Source organism: Oncorhynchus keta, chromosome 36, assembly GCF_023373465.1.
Source record: "Oncorhynchus keta strain PuntledgeMale-10-30-2019 chromosome 36, Oket_V2, whole genome shotgun sequence".
Classification (NCBI taxonomy): Eukaryota; Metazoa; Chordata; class Actinopteri; order Salmoniformes; family Salmonidae; genus Oncorhynchus; species Oncorhynchus keta.
Genome location: NC_068456.1, coordinates 7,990,640 through 8,004,405, shown reverse-complemented (window position 1 = coordinate 8,004,405; position 13,766 = coordinate 7,990,640). Strand labels below are relative to the sequence as shown.

General features: G+C 42.2%; 1 protein-coding gene across 3 annotated transcripts in view; it reads left to right on the top strand.

Moving 5' to 3' along the window:
- LOC118369550 (inositol polyphosphate-5-phosphatase A-like) overlaps nucleotides 1-13,766 on the top strand; it is a 300,208-nt gene that overhangs the window by 72,801 nt on the left and 213,641 nt on the right. For all 3 annotated transcript variants that reach the window (XM_035754029.2, XM_035754028.2, XM_052498410.1), the window contains exon 2: nucleotides 13,482-13,523. In XM_035754029.2, coding sequence (XP_035609922.2) covers nucleotides 13,482-13,523 — 42 coding nt within the window. The remainder of the gene's footprint in view (nucleotides 1-13,481; nucleotides 13,524-13,766) is intronic.

The window sequence follows — 13,766 nt, the reverse complement described above, 5'->3', positions numbered from 1 at the left end:
TGGAAAATAAGTAAATGTGACTCTGGATGACAACATAATGTTTGTTTCCAACATTACGACTGTTTTCCTAAATAATCTTCTTCGTGTTTTGTTTCCTTGCCACGATACTAACAAGTATCGCAATACTGGCATCGTACCGGCCCTACCTCCTTTCATCTCTCCCTACTATCCCCCCTCAGCAACTTTTTCAAAGTCCTCTGTCACTGTGCTATTTTTTTAGGCATGGGTGTGTTCCCCTGAAAGAAAAGAACCACATTTTTAATGGTGTTGATATTCACAATTCAATGCTGTCTAACCACGTTTCCATCCACAGTTTTTGGGAGTAAAGTCATCCCGTATATTTTTTCTTTATCACAACAGCTGTTAGAAGTTTTGATGAAATGTTATAAATACCAACAGGTCATTTGTTCGTTCAACATGTCGGGATCATTTTGTGTCAATAAAATGAAATATGCTAGAAATGGCGGTGGAAACGCCTTTATGCGCAAATAATGATATAACTATCATATTGAAGTAAACTCACGCAAGGACATGTTGTGTGGTCCTCCCACTGCGACTCGGGAAACCATGCAGTTTAAATTGGGCTACAGATAAAATAAGAAAGTTATGAACTTCAGAGGGTGGTTAATGTGCATGGTATGAGCTTTCCAATATATGTTCGAGGGTCTTATTCTGGGGTGATGACGCTTGACTGCTGTTTTGACGACAAAACCCAAAACATTTCTGCTCTTATCCATAATCTCATCATGTAGACTAGCCTACCTGCAGAGACTTCCCACACTGTTCCCGCAAGCTGTTGGCTAGAGGATACGTGCCAATTTGCTATTCAACGTAACAGTTTTTAAGAAAAAACGAAAGATATAGTTGAGAATGAGATGGAAACACATTGACCATTAGATTTTTATTTGGTATATCAAAAAAGTACATTTTGTGTGCACTGTCATCGCGCAGTGATCTTTGTCTGCAACAAGTCAGGTGTTTGTAAATGTACCACTGGTGGGAAAATATTCTTCATGGAAATATTTGACTATTTGCATGAAAATCTGTCGCCGATTGGATGGAAATCTAGCTAATGTGTTAAAGATAGCACATCCCAGCCATAATCACTATATAGGGCGATTCCACACCATAGGGAGAAAGAAAATATTTTTGGCATCTCCGTTTGTTCTTGTAATTTTCAAACAAGTAATTGAGAGGAAGGGCATGCTTTTTACATTTGCATCACAAAACATTTTTTAGAAAATCATGACCAAAGTGGCCATTTTAGGCCCTTCCATTTTATAATCCATGAACCGTACATGATACAAACTGGCACACCTGATTCAACTTATCATCAAGCAACTGAGTCCGGTTATATGAAAACAATAATGTGATTATTGTGGATAGGCATAATATAATAGTTGGATTAGAACGTTAACATGCTTTGCAAGAAGAATGATTTCCCTAATAATCCTGTTTTACATAGACACATCTGAAATCAGGCTGTCTGATAAATGCAGAAGATCATCAATAAAAATAAACATTCTACAACAGCGAGCATGTTGTTATTTTTGGGAAGCGTGTTTTATTTCGAGTTTGGACATAGTTTGTATGTGAAAACTACTTCTATGATGCGTACATTCAGTTGCACTCCACTCGTGCTAAAGAAGGAAGCTTGCCCAGCTGGTGCGAGCACATGCGCATATCCAATGCACCGTTGGTATGCCGATTGAAGGTGCTCACATGTCCTAATAATTCAAAACATTGATCAGAAAACCAGGTGTTTTCATCGGCTTATACTGACTTCAATTTTGATCTTTCAACATGACACTTGCATAATCTGCCAACAGTATACTCTAGAGGTCGACCGATTTAATCGGCATGGCCGATTTTAAATAGGGCCGATTTCAAGTTTTCATAACAATCAGTTATCGGCATTTCTGGACGCCGATTATGGCCGGTTACAATGCATTCCACGAGGAAACTGCGTGGCAGGCTGACCACCTGATATGCGAGTGCAGCAAGGAGCCACGGTAAGGTGCTAGCTAGCATTAAATGTATCTTATGAAAAACTATCAATCTTCACATAATCACTAGTTAACTACACATGGTTGATGATATTACTAGGTTAACTAGTTTGTCCTGCGTTGCCTATAATCAATGCGGTGTGAGGCACCTAGGATTATCATGATTTGAAGCTCTTTGGCTGCTCATACACAGGCAACCCAATTATGATCTTTTTCCACGAATTGGTCTTTTGACCAATCACATCAGATCTTCAGAGCTGATCTGATTGGTCAAAATACGAATTAGTGAAAGAAATGATCAGAATTGGTCTGTCTGTGTAAAACCAGCCTTTGATCTTTCTGTAAATTCAGCCATATTGGTGTTGGAGCAATATCACAGTGGTTCAAAGAATCCCTGTGAAGAACTGTAATGTTTGGAGGCCATGGTTGTTTGGAGAAGCATTCCAATCCTTTGTAGTTGGAAGTGGAATCTATTGCTCATCTGCTCGCCACCATGAATGGAAAATGAAGTGCGTTGATTTGAAAAGAGGATCCATTGCTTTTACAACACGATTGGTTTAAACGGTGTCTGACTAGTTTCTGAGGCAGAATTTTCTTGTGGAGAGAATAAACTTGACCCGATTTGTTTACGTCTCAAACCTCCCACCAGTAGAGCTGGTTTCGAGACGCTCTTCAGACGTTAGATTATCGAGCCAGTGTGAAGTGAAAGGAGGGGAGGTGACAGACAGCCACTAAAGAGAAGAGAGGAAGTGGATATTACATTGCGTGCTCTCTCCATTTTCTATTGGGATCAGGTGACCTTGTCTGAACTGTACAGTGTTTGCTTGAACATTTATTGAAAAATATAAATGGGGGACAACAATTTTGGAGGCCTAGAAGTATGGGGGCCGAGGAGTGGGCGGTGGTCGTGCTGGGATTTGAGACTCAGATTATGGCCTCGTCAAGCCTGTGCTCTTTTATAGCGGAAAGTGCAAAAAAAATCAAAATCAAAAATAAATAACTTCACTCATGGTTTTATTGCGTTTATCTCACCTCTCCCTGACCCATGGATGTAAATAACTCCTCCGATCTTCACGTTCTCACCCGGTGACTTTAAGAGCTTATTCCCATTTGAAGAGTTTTATTGCGACGAAATGTAGATGTGCATAAACTTACAAATGTTCATTAGCAACAGGAATGTCACAAGACATGAGGGTTCGTGTGACGTTCTTGCTCTGCAAATGTTACAGTAGCCACTAGGCTAAGCATGCAAACTATTCAACTAGCTACGTTATGCAAGCAACTTTACATGTATCTACCATATTACACTCTTGATTAATGCAACAAAACCATATTACGCGCTTGAATCGCTAACGTTCGCTAATAACATCACGTAACTTAAGCATAACGAACGCTTACCCCTCTCATACAAATATAAAGTCCGGTAACTGTATCATACAGTATCATTCATATTATATTTACAGAGCTAGGTAGCAAGCTAAACGAAAATGTCTGCATCCTCCTCACATTCTAATTTACAAGCTAAGTTCGCTATTGCATTGAAATAAATGATGGTTCTCTGAAATTCCCTTAAAGCTACAGCGTCAATTTCAGGAGAGGCTTTTACTGCAATTTCCGATAAAAAAAAAAAACACTCAATTAAATAAGTCTCTAATATAATGAAAAGGCCTATAAATTTAAGCTATATGAAAAACATTGCTCTGCCATTACAATTCATACTGGAGGAGTGTTGAGCTGAAAGTGACCATTCTGTTTACACTGCCCTACTTGGAGTGGGGAAACTGTCGAGCGAGTGTCACTTGCGACCTCCGGAGGTAGCATTCGAGACGTGGGAAATTCGCAACTTGACCTTACCAGTAATGTCTCTCAAGAATCGAACGAGAATCTCCTTAACTCTCGTCAATTTCAAAAGAGCTTTAGAGAAGAAGAGAGGAAAGAACTCTGAGTGATGGAGGGGGAAAATACGATTCTCAAGACAGATGGAGCAAAACAAGGGGGCCGAAATGGAGCGATTGGCAACTTTGAGGGATCGGCAACAGATTTGACAGAAACAAACACAGAGAAGAGAAATGCAATGAGGAGAGGAAAAGAAAGCAGGAAGAACAGTCTGAGTGACCTATGAGGCAGGAGGAGGGAGGCTCATATGGTGACCGTGTGTTCCCAGCTGATATGCGGGTCGGTCTTTGACGAGCAGAACCATGCCGCCAATTCCCATCCACACAAATCTGTTTACACGCTCTACGTCCGCGCCAAGGCACGCCACGCCATGGAAACAGAGCAAAGGGCCTCGGTGGGGAGCAGCATAGGGGGCTCTGTTACACCTGGACTGGCGGTCATGATGACCTCTGGCTTACCCTTTGGCGCTCATGATGACTTTTGGCTTACCCTTTGGCGCTCAAAATGTCTTGGTCAAGTTACAAGGGTTGACACTGTGAGAGGTCATGGTACAGTAGACTTTTATAGATGACCTCTGTGACGGGTTGTGTCATGAAGCTTTAGATAGCTACTCTATGTGGAAAAGATCAAAGGAAAAAGTTAAATGTTAGCTTAATGTATTCTCTGTGATTTTTACATTTGAGTCATTTAGCAGACGCCCTTATCCAGAGTGACTTACTTTAGTGCATTTGTGTTTACTTATATTCTGCTGAATTATGTAATCGTCTTTTGCATCATCAGTGTGCTCAGTTCAAGGTTGCCTGTCAAGTGCTCTTGAACCCCTCCCTCCCTCCCTCCCTCCCTCCCTCCCTCCCTCCCTCCCTCCCTCCCTCCCTCCCTCCCTCCCTCCCTCCCTCCCTCCCTCCCTCCCTCCCTCCCTCCCTCCGTCTCTCTCTCTCTGAGGATACTTTCATGCTTGACAACACTGTGAGAATCCAGAACGTTCATGGTTGCTTTAAGAATTTACCACTCTGACGACAGCAAAAGTAGAATCTTTAATTCCCCGTGCTCTCTGGAAAGTAGGCCATCAACCGAGAAAACGTAAGGGATGGGCAAAGAAAGAAAGAAAGAAAGAGGGGGAGTAGGTAGAGAGGGTGTAAAAAAGAAGGGAATGGAAGATCTATTTTTATCCGGCTGCCAGTGTAGCCCCGTCTCTAACTGCCAAATAACGTTTGATAAGCTGTAGGATGGAACTGAGGTTCAGGGCTCACGTTTATCTCATTGAGGAGAAGTCCAAAACTTTCCTACTTTAACCCTGTTCTCTCTCTCTCTGGGGGTCTCTGGAGCCCCACACGTCAGGGGGCCTGGGGGGGGGCCCTGGTTCTCCTTAGGGCAAACAAGCCAAGGTCATTGTCTGTTCCTCACGACCATCGCTGCCTTCAGATATGGGTCATCATTCTAATTAGCTCAAGTTGGATAACAATCTCTGTTGGCCTCAAAAATGAGTTGGAATACTAAGTGACAAGTTTGGCTTTGTTTTATCCCACCTTTCCAAATCTTTAGGACGGCTACTCTACATGATTACGCTAGGATTTGTTTGGAGAACTGTTAACAGTTGAGGTTTTATTGTCTCATTAGTGCATTAAGCCAGAGCTGGCTCATTGTGAACACACTGCAGATGTACCGGGACGGCTCGAAGTTTATGGCCTGTTGAGTTTTAATAGACAGACTCCCATTCATTAGCCCAGTGTAACTGCATACAGTTGACTATGTGTGTGCACATGGTTGTTATACGCAGACAGAACCCTTTTTGAAATGGCAGTGATCTACAAACACAGATCCTAGCGGGAACTAAACAATCAAAAGACCTTTAAATAGAGAGATCCCTGGTTAGTAATAGGCTGGATGGCCATGGTGTACACAATGGATGGTGGGGTCCCTTCATAATGGGATTAGCGGACATGTATTGAAGAGAGGGGTGACCTTCTGCAGCGACCACCACAGAACATCAGTGTTTACTGCGCTGTCCGTGTTGCTGAAGCTGCAATGTAAAACGGCCATTTCTGACTCAAAAGTTCTGTTACTGAAATCGCTCATTTGTTTAGGAAAAATATTCCCAATTCCCTCAACCCCTGCTCTCTTTACGTGACACACGTGAACATTGCATGCCCGTGACCAAAGACCTATTAGCACGGGACTAGTATTACTAGAGAACGTTGGTTATGTAATTATTACCCCAAAATGTCTCATTCCAGAGGCTGATTCGGAAGGGGTTTGTTTTTTCCAAAATGCCACCTGTAATTCTTATTTTTGTTCAATAAATTGACAGTTAAGATGGAAGCCAGGAGCTTTTTATTCTATGCGTGAAGATACAGTATTTTAACATTAATATATAGCTTAAATGCAGCACTTAGTTCAATTAATCAAATCAGTTATTGTTTTCTTGCGTAAACCGTGAGCAACAACTGTCAAACTCAGTAATTTCTCTCAAATCACAGGGGTGTCGACTCCTACGGGACTAGTATTATCAGAGGAGTTGGACTTCGCCAAAAAACAGTAGGTTATTCTGGCTGGAATCGTTACTCTGTTGCCATGTAAAAATGGCTGACATGGCCGATTCGGACAGGACAAAAATGACAGCTGTGGTACATTCACCGACCTCCCCAGAAAAATGAATCCTGTCCAAATATGGCGCAATAGGGCCTGACCTATAGCATATCATAATCACGTCAATAAATTGGTTATAACAAACTCAGAACACCGTAACACATGTAACAGCAAAATGAATGCAGAGGGCCTGACAAATAAATTTGAAATGGGGGAATGTTTACTGGTTGCTCAGGAGGTGGAAAATATTGGCAATTTTAAGAAAAAGAAGGTAATGAGCAAGAACTGCGTGCATATTATGTGTACCAAACACGTGCTGTATAGATTAAAATAAAAACATTCTGATCGTTCGGAACAATGTAAACACACTAAATAAATGATAAGCTTACCAGAGAGTCCGTTTTGTTATGCCTTTATTACAGCAAAGACTAAAAACAGTTGCATTCATTCGTGAATCCAATTTCCGAAATGGAACGGTTTAATTTGTTGTTTAAGCTAATCATTCAAGTCTTGCTTTTTTATTTTAAAACTAAAATGCTTGATTGCATTTCGAATCATGAATGACTTGTATGCGGAGTGATGACATGAACAAATGAATGAATGATTGATATACTACTGTATATAGCCTACTGTATATACAGTAAAATATTGAAATATAGGCCTAAGTAAGTTACGGTATTAAGACTAAACAGGATGCGCTCTTAGGCCTACAGCTCCAATGGTGGTTACACAAGGCTGCTATACTAAGCCTGCTAATGATAATGACATTACTTATGATCATAGTAGTAATAATAACAATAATGAGATCAAGCAAAAGGAGCGTTATTATAAATATTATTTTTCAGACAATTTGAAACCGTGTAAACAACACTAAATCAACAACAAAAAATACCCGAGAGGCTGTTCTAACGGAAAACAAATTGTAAAGCCTTTATTTCAGCAAAGCAAACATTAAAAACAGCTGAATTTGTGATGTCGTTGCGTGAGCCAGTAGGCTATTAAACAGACAAAACAAACAGGCAACGGACGCGGGATCTGTCTTATTCCTGTAGATCTATTGATGATTCATAAAGCCAGGCACCTTTAACAGTTAGGCTGTTGATTATAGACCTAATTAAGTTGGTTTCCTCATCACTTTTCATAGGCAAGTTTTCTCATCTCCTCATTCTGCTGCTGCCTCTGGTGTTTTGTTCTCAATGCACATAGCAACATGGTCTAGGAAAAGGCGCACTGATGTGTTGCTGAACCTCGGACAGCGACCACTAGCGCTGGAGAAAGTGCTTTTGTTATAAAATCATACTTTTATTGGTTTTGCACCATTGTTCTCATGTAATATAACCACATACAATTTCAGTAGCACGTCTTGGACTGATGGACTGTGCCATCCCCACGTCCTCCGTAATGGACCAGTCCACTCAGTCGCGAATCAGACAGGTGTCTTGTACACATGATAAATATTATTATTATTTTAAATTTTTTTTTGCTACTGCTCGACTAAAGAAATCCTAGTCGACCAACAGCCTATCGACCAAACAATCAACCAGTTGACTAAATGGGGTCAGCACTACCACACACACGGGTCACTGTGTATAATCCCATAAACAGACTGTCAGGTGGCTTTAGACATTTTGTTCACGGTGAGACCTTCACTCTTGTCTTTTCTGTTTCTCTCTCTCTCCATTTCTGTCTCTCTCTTTCTCTCTCCTTCTTTCTCTCATTCTCTCCCTGTGTGACTAATGACAGGGTCCAGTGCTCATGTCCTTATATAGCCCTATGCTGTGGTCTGGCTTTCTCCGGGGCCACGGCTCTTACACTGGCACCCGTGGGACACAGATGGAGCTCCGGCTCTCTTCACATGCACACACACGAGCACACGTGACACACACACCCTCACCACGAGTGAACCTGATTCTGACGCTAGCCTGCCAGGCCCCTGGCACTCCCTCAGTGGCCAGTTTACTCTGTCTGGCTCTGGAGAGACTCGGGTGCTCCCTGAAATATCAACAGACTGACGGAGCTCCTAATGACGGTTCACTAGAGCACGTGTGGGAAACACTGGCCTCAGATCAGACATGACAGCCGGTTCAAGGATCGACGGTATGTTTTTAATGGCAAAACAAAGGCCTTGCGGACTGTTACAGTGAGTGCGGATGTTGCATCAGTGAAAGTAGATGTAAAAAAATATATATATGGTTGCCATGGTGACAGCGTATTTTTAGAGTGTTTAAGATTGAGTGTAAACTTATGCTTTCTCCCATGTTGATGCTATCCAGGGATACTGCACCTCAGCCTACTACTGTACAGTACACTGAAGTCACCGGACTTGACTTCTCTCCAGCATTCTTAATATAGCCTCTCTGCTGCAGAATGAACTCACAACACACCAGATCATCAGAGCCCAGTTATCGACATGGGGAGATCTTTCCTTAAATGGTAGACTACCCCGGCCTCTGTCTCTATTTCCACCAGAGCGTAAATGAAATGTCCAGGTTCCTGGGAATGGCATTTTAGAGTGGAGAGGCAGAGAGAATGGTATTTTTGTTGTTGAAAGAGTGACAGTAGAGCCAGTAGAGCCAGACTGCATGGATATGACCTTCCTATGGGCTGGATGGGGGCGGCTCTGTTAAAACACATTGGTCTAATATATTTATACTGTATATTTCAGCGTTATGGACATTACATATGCACGCAAAATCATACCTTTTAATGTCTCACAGAATGGATGAACAAAATCTGAATGACACTTTTGATGTTTCTATAGTACCTTTATTGGTGGGAGCACATACCCAAAAGAGCGGACTTCTCGATTGACCCCGACCACAAAAACAATCATTTAGAAAAGATGGTAATTTCCATGATTAGTTTAGATAGAAGGGAAAAAAACGTCTGTTTTGGATGTTACGCCCTCTGAAATAGACATTCAAATCTTAAAGATTTCTTGATCAAAATCTATCATAACACATTTGTTGCATTAAGTACTGCAGTGCATCTCCTCCTCATGGACTACACCAGATTTGCCAGTTCTTGCTGTGAGGTGTTACCCCACTCTTTCACCAAGGCACCTGCAAGTTCCTGGACATTTCTGATGGGAATGGCCCGAGCCCTCACCCTCCGATCCAACGGGTCCCAGACGTGCTCAATGGGATTGAGATCCGGGTTCTTTGCTGGCCATTGCAGAACCCTGACATTTCTGTCTTGCAGGACAACACTCACAGAACGAGCAGTATGGCTGGTGGTATTGTCATGTCAGGATGGGCCTGCAGGAAGGGTACCACATGAGGGAGGAGGATGTCTTCCCTGTAACGCACAGCGTTGAGATTGCCTGCAATGACAACAAGCTCAGTCCAATGATGCTGTGACACACCGCCCCAGACCATGACTGACCATCTACCTCCAAATCGATCCCGCTCCAGAGTACAGGCCTCTGTGTAACGCTCATTCCTTCGACGATAAATGCAAATCCGACCATCACCCCTGGTGAGACAAAACCGCGACTCGTCAGTGAAGAGCACTTTTTGCCAGTCCTGTTTGGTCCAGCGACGGTGGGTTTGTGCCCATAGGCGACGTTGTTACCGGTGATGTTTGGTGAGGACCTGCCTTACAACAGGCCTACAAGCCCTCAGTCCAGTCTCTCTCAGCCTATTGCGGACAGCCTGAGCACTGATGGAGGGATTGTGCGTTCCTGGTGAAACTCGGGCAGTTGTTGTTGACATCCTGTACCTGTCCCACAGGTGTGATATTCGGATGTACCAATCCTGTGCAGGTGTCATTACACGTGGTCTACCACTGCGAGGACGATCAGCTGTCTGTCCTGTCTCCCTGTAGAGCTGTCTTAGGCGTCTCACAGTACGGACATTGCAATTTATTAGCCTGGCCACATCCTCATCTCCTTGCAGCATACCTAAGGCACGTTCACGCAGATGAGCAGGGGCCCTGGGCATCTTCCTTTTGGTGTTTTTCAGAGTCAATAGAAAGGCTTCTTTAGTGTGCTAAGTTTTCAAAACTGTGACCTTAATTGCCTACCGCCTGTAAGCTGTTAGTGTCTTAACGACCGTTCCACAGGTGCATGTTCATGAATTGTTTTCATTGAAAAAGCAAGGGAAAATGTTTAAACCATTTACAATGAAGATCTGTGAAGTTATTTGGATTTTTACGAATTCTCTTTGAAAGACAGGGTCCTGAAATAGTGACGTTTCTTTTTTTTTGCTGAGTTTAGTACCTTAGGATTTCATAATGACATGTGGCTGGAATAGTATACAAGGTTAGGCATCACACCCTTATAGGGTATTCATTTTTCTTCATATTAAAATGAACAGTTACATGTTAAATGTAGGCATATATATATATATATATATATACAGTGGAAATAAATTCATTAAAAATCCTACAATGTGATTTTCTGGATTTTTTTTTTTCTCATTTTATCTGTCATAGTTGAAGTGTACCTATGATGAAAATTACAGGCCTCTCTCATCTTTTTAAGTGGGAGAACTTGCACAATTGGTGGCTGACTAAATACTTTTTTGCCCCACTGTATATATGTAACTGAGACTATACAGTCGGGTCCAGAATTATTGGCACCCTTGATAAAGATGAGCAAAAAATACTCTATAAAATAAATACAACTACTGAGCTATATTGTATGCAAAATAAAAATTAAAATTAGATTATTATTTTGTTGAACAAGTAATACAAAAAAATCTCAATGGTAGTTATTTTCAATTCCTTTCAATACCTTAACTTGCGAGGATAACGGCACTGAGCCTTTTCAGAAATATTTTAGGAGATTGTTGAACATCTTAGACCAGTCCTCCGTACAGAATCGGAGACTGAGATGGCCATTTATAAAAAGCAGATACATTTTTTTGTGATCCGTTGACAATTTACTCGTGGATTTTGATGTGTGCTTGGCGTTATTGTCTTGCTGGAAGACCCAATTTTCAGCCTCCAGACAGACACTGGGTGAAAAGGGTGTAAATCGGGGAATATGAGCGTGTAAAATGTATACTCAGATGTGTCACCTTCATGTGAATTAAGCACAATGATTTTCTGCCCCTGAACATGTCAAATCATTTAAATGCTGGACATTTCATGAGTCTGATTTAGCCCATTTTCAATCAGACATACGAGGATGAAACATAAAAATGCTATATCTATGATTCACATTTTGTGTAAGGATATCTATTCAAATGATTCATTGTTTTAAAATACGGATACATACAAACGATCAGGTAATGACTACAGTAGATATGATACGCGTCGGAAAATATGTGGATTTGTTTCTGCCTGAGTATAAAGGATTAGTTATGTCAGCATGTTGACACACCCTTTCCGGAGTTAAAGTATTCTGTAGAATTGTAAGCGCATCAGGTACCTTGAACGTATCTCACCCCAGATATCTCCCTGGATTCATACGGTAGCAGGGATATTTCGCAGGGCCCGGATTGGATCCATGTAGACACTGTCCCATTACGGAGAATGTCCTCGCTCCATATATGGGCATGTCTACACTGTCTATCTAATCAAATGTCATTTATCCGGAAATATATAGATAAAGATTTCCAATAATATTGACCTTTATATCTCCCAGTGAGGGAACCAGGTTTTGGGCTAAAATGGCCTGGTACTGCGGTAAAGTTCATGGTGCTGTTGATCTTAACCAAGTCCCCAGGACTAGGCCCAGTGGAAGCAAAATAGCCCCATAACATCAAAGATTTTCCATTTTGACGTCAAACCCACCACTGGCGTTTTGTGGACATATGCCACATTTCCATACAGGATTTACCTCAGCGATTTACCCAGAAGGCTCAGACTTTTCTGTTTCCATCTACGTGGGCCAGGATCTGTGTCTCACTGGGCCATGGTTCCGGCGGACCTGCTCTCACTTGGGGCCAAAGACAGGCCCCTGGTACTTTTCAGCCTGCATTTACATAACGATGTCGAACTGTGAACTTTAGCACCTTCTCGAAAAAACAACTGTTTTGAATACGCAGAGTTTGTTGATTCCGCTCTTCACAAGTCCTCAATGTCAGCCCCAGCTTTGGAAACACAATTTCTCTATGTCGTAAGGTTGTATACACTAGTGTACCACGGGTATTAGACGGAAAGCAATTACAAGCCTGTAGAACTTGCAAACAAAACTCGACACTTTAATGTAGTCGGTATTGCTTCATTCAAATCTCAACTTCATAACTAACATGAGGGGACAGCTGTGAGTGGGAATACAAGCTCTGTGAGTGGGAATACAAGCTCTGTGAGTGGGAATTTTATTTTTTTATTTTACCAGGCAAGTCCGTTAAGAACAAATTCTTATTTTCAATGACGGCCTAGGAACAGTGGGTTAACTGCCTGTTCAGGGGCAGAACAACAGATTTGTACCTTGTCAGCTCGGGGATTTGAACTTGCAACCTTCCGGTTACTAGTCCAACGCTCTAACCACTAGGCTACCCTGCCGCCCCAATATAAGCTCTGTGAGCGGGAATACAAGCTCTGTGAGCGGGAATACAAGCTCTGTGAGTGGGAATACAAGCTCTGTGAGCCCTTTCTGAAAGCCACGAAGTATGATGGACACACAACATTTTTTGAGACATAGCATCTTACTCTTTAATGGTTGACATTCATGCCATTTCCTAACTCTAACACCTAGGCCTTTTAGGATAATTTTGAACATGGTTTAATTTGTAAATTACTATCTTTATTTAGGCATGCTCAGGTTGACTTTTCCACAGAATTGCCTGTATGCCACGAGGCCATTTTCCTCAGTGTTATAACCATGATTTGACTGTTGGCTAACGTCCCCTAATTTGTTAGCCGTGTGTGTGTGTGTGTGTGTGTGTGTGTGTGTGTGTGTGTGTGTGTGACTTGCATGATAATGTATTTGCAACAATGAGAAAAGGGGAGGAGAATAGAAAGTTGCTCAACAGCGTGTCATTTAAGAGTCCGAAAATATATGTTGTCAAATGACCTGACTGACAGTGTGTCTTGTCTTTTCAGCTCGATAACCTACAGAAGACGTGGCTGCGGGAATTCTACCAGGTACGTTGACCCTCTCCTCTCCATATTGAGACGGCGTTGAATGCGCGAGCAACTCTCCTCTAGGCCTCTCTCTGCCCTTAGCATTTCTAACGCTACGCCAGTCGAGTCGCGGGGCTGTGTTTGGCTCGTTGAGGAGGAGCGAGCGCAGGCCGTGTCATGTCTTAACTTTGGTCTACATAGGGACATCTGAGAATCCACAACTTTTTCCACCCTGGCAGGGGAAGTCAATTCGGGTAGATAGGC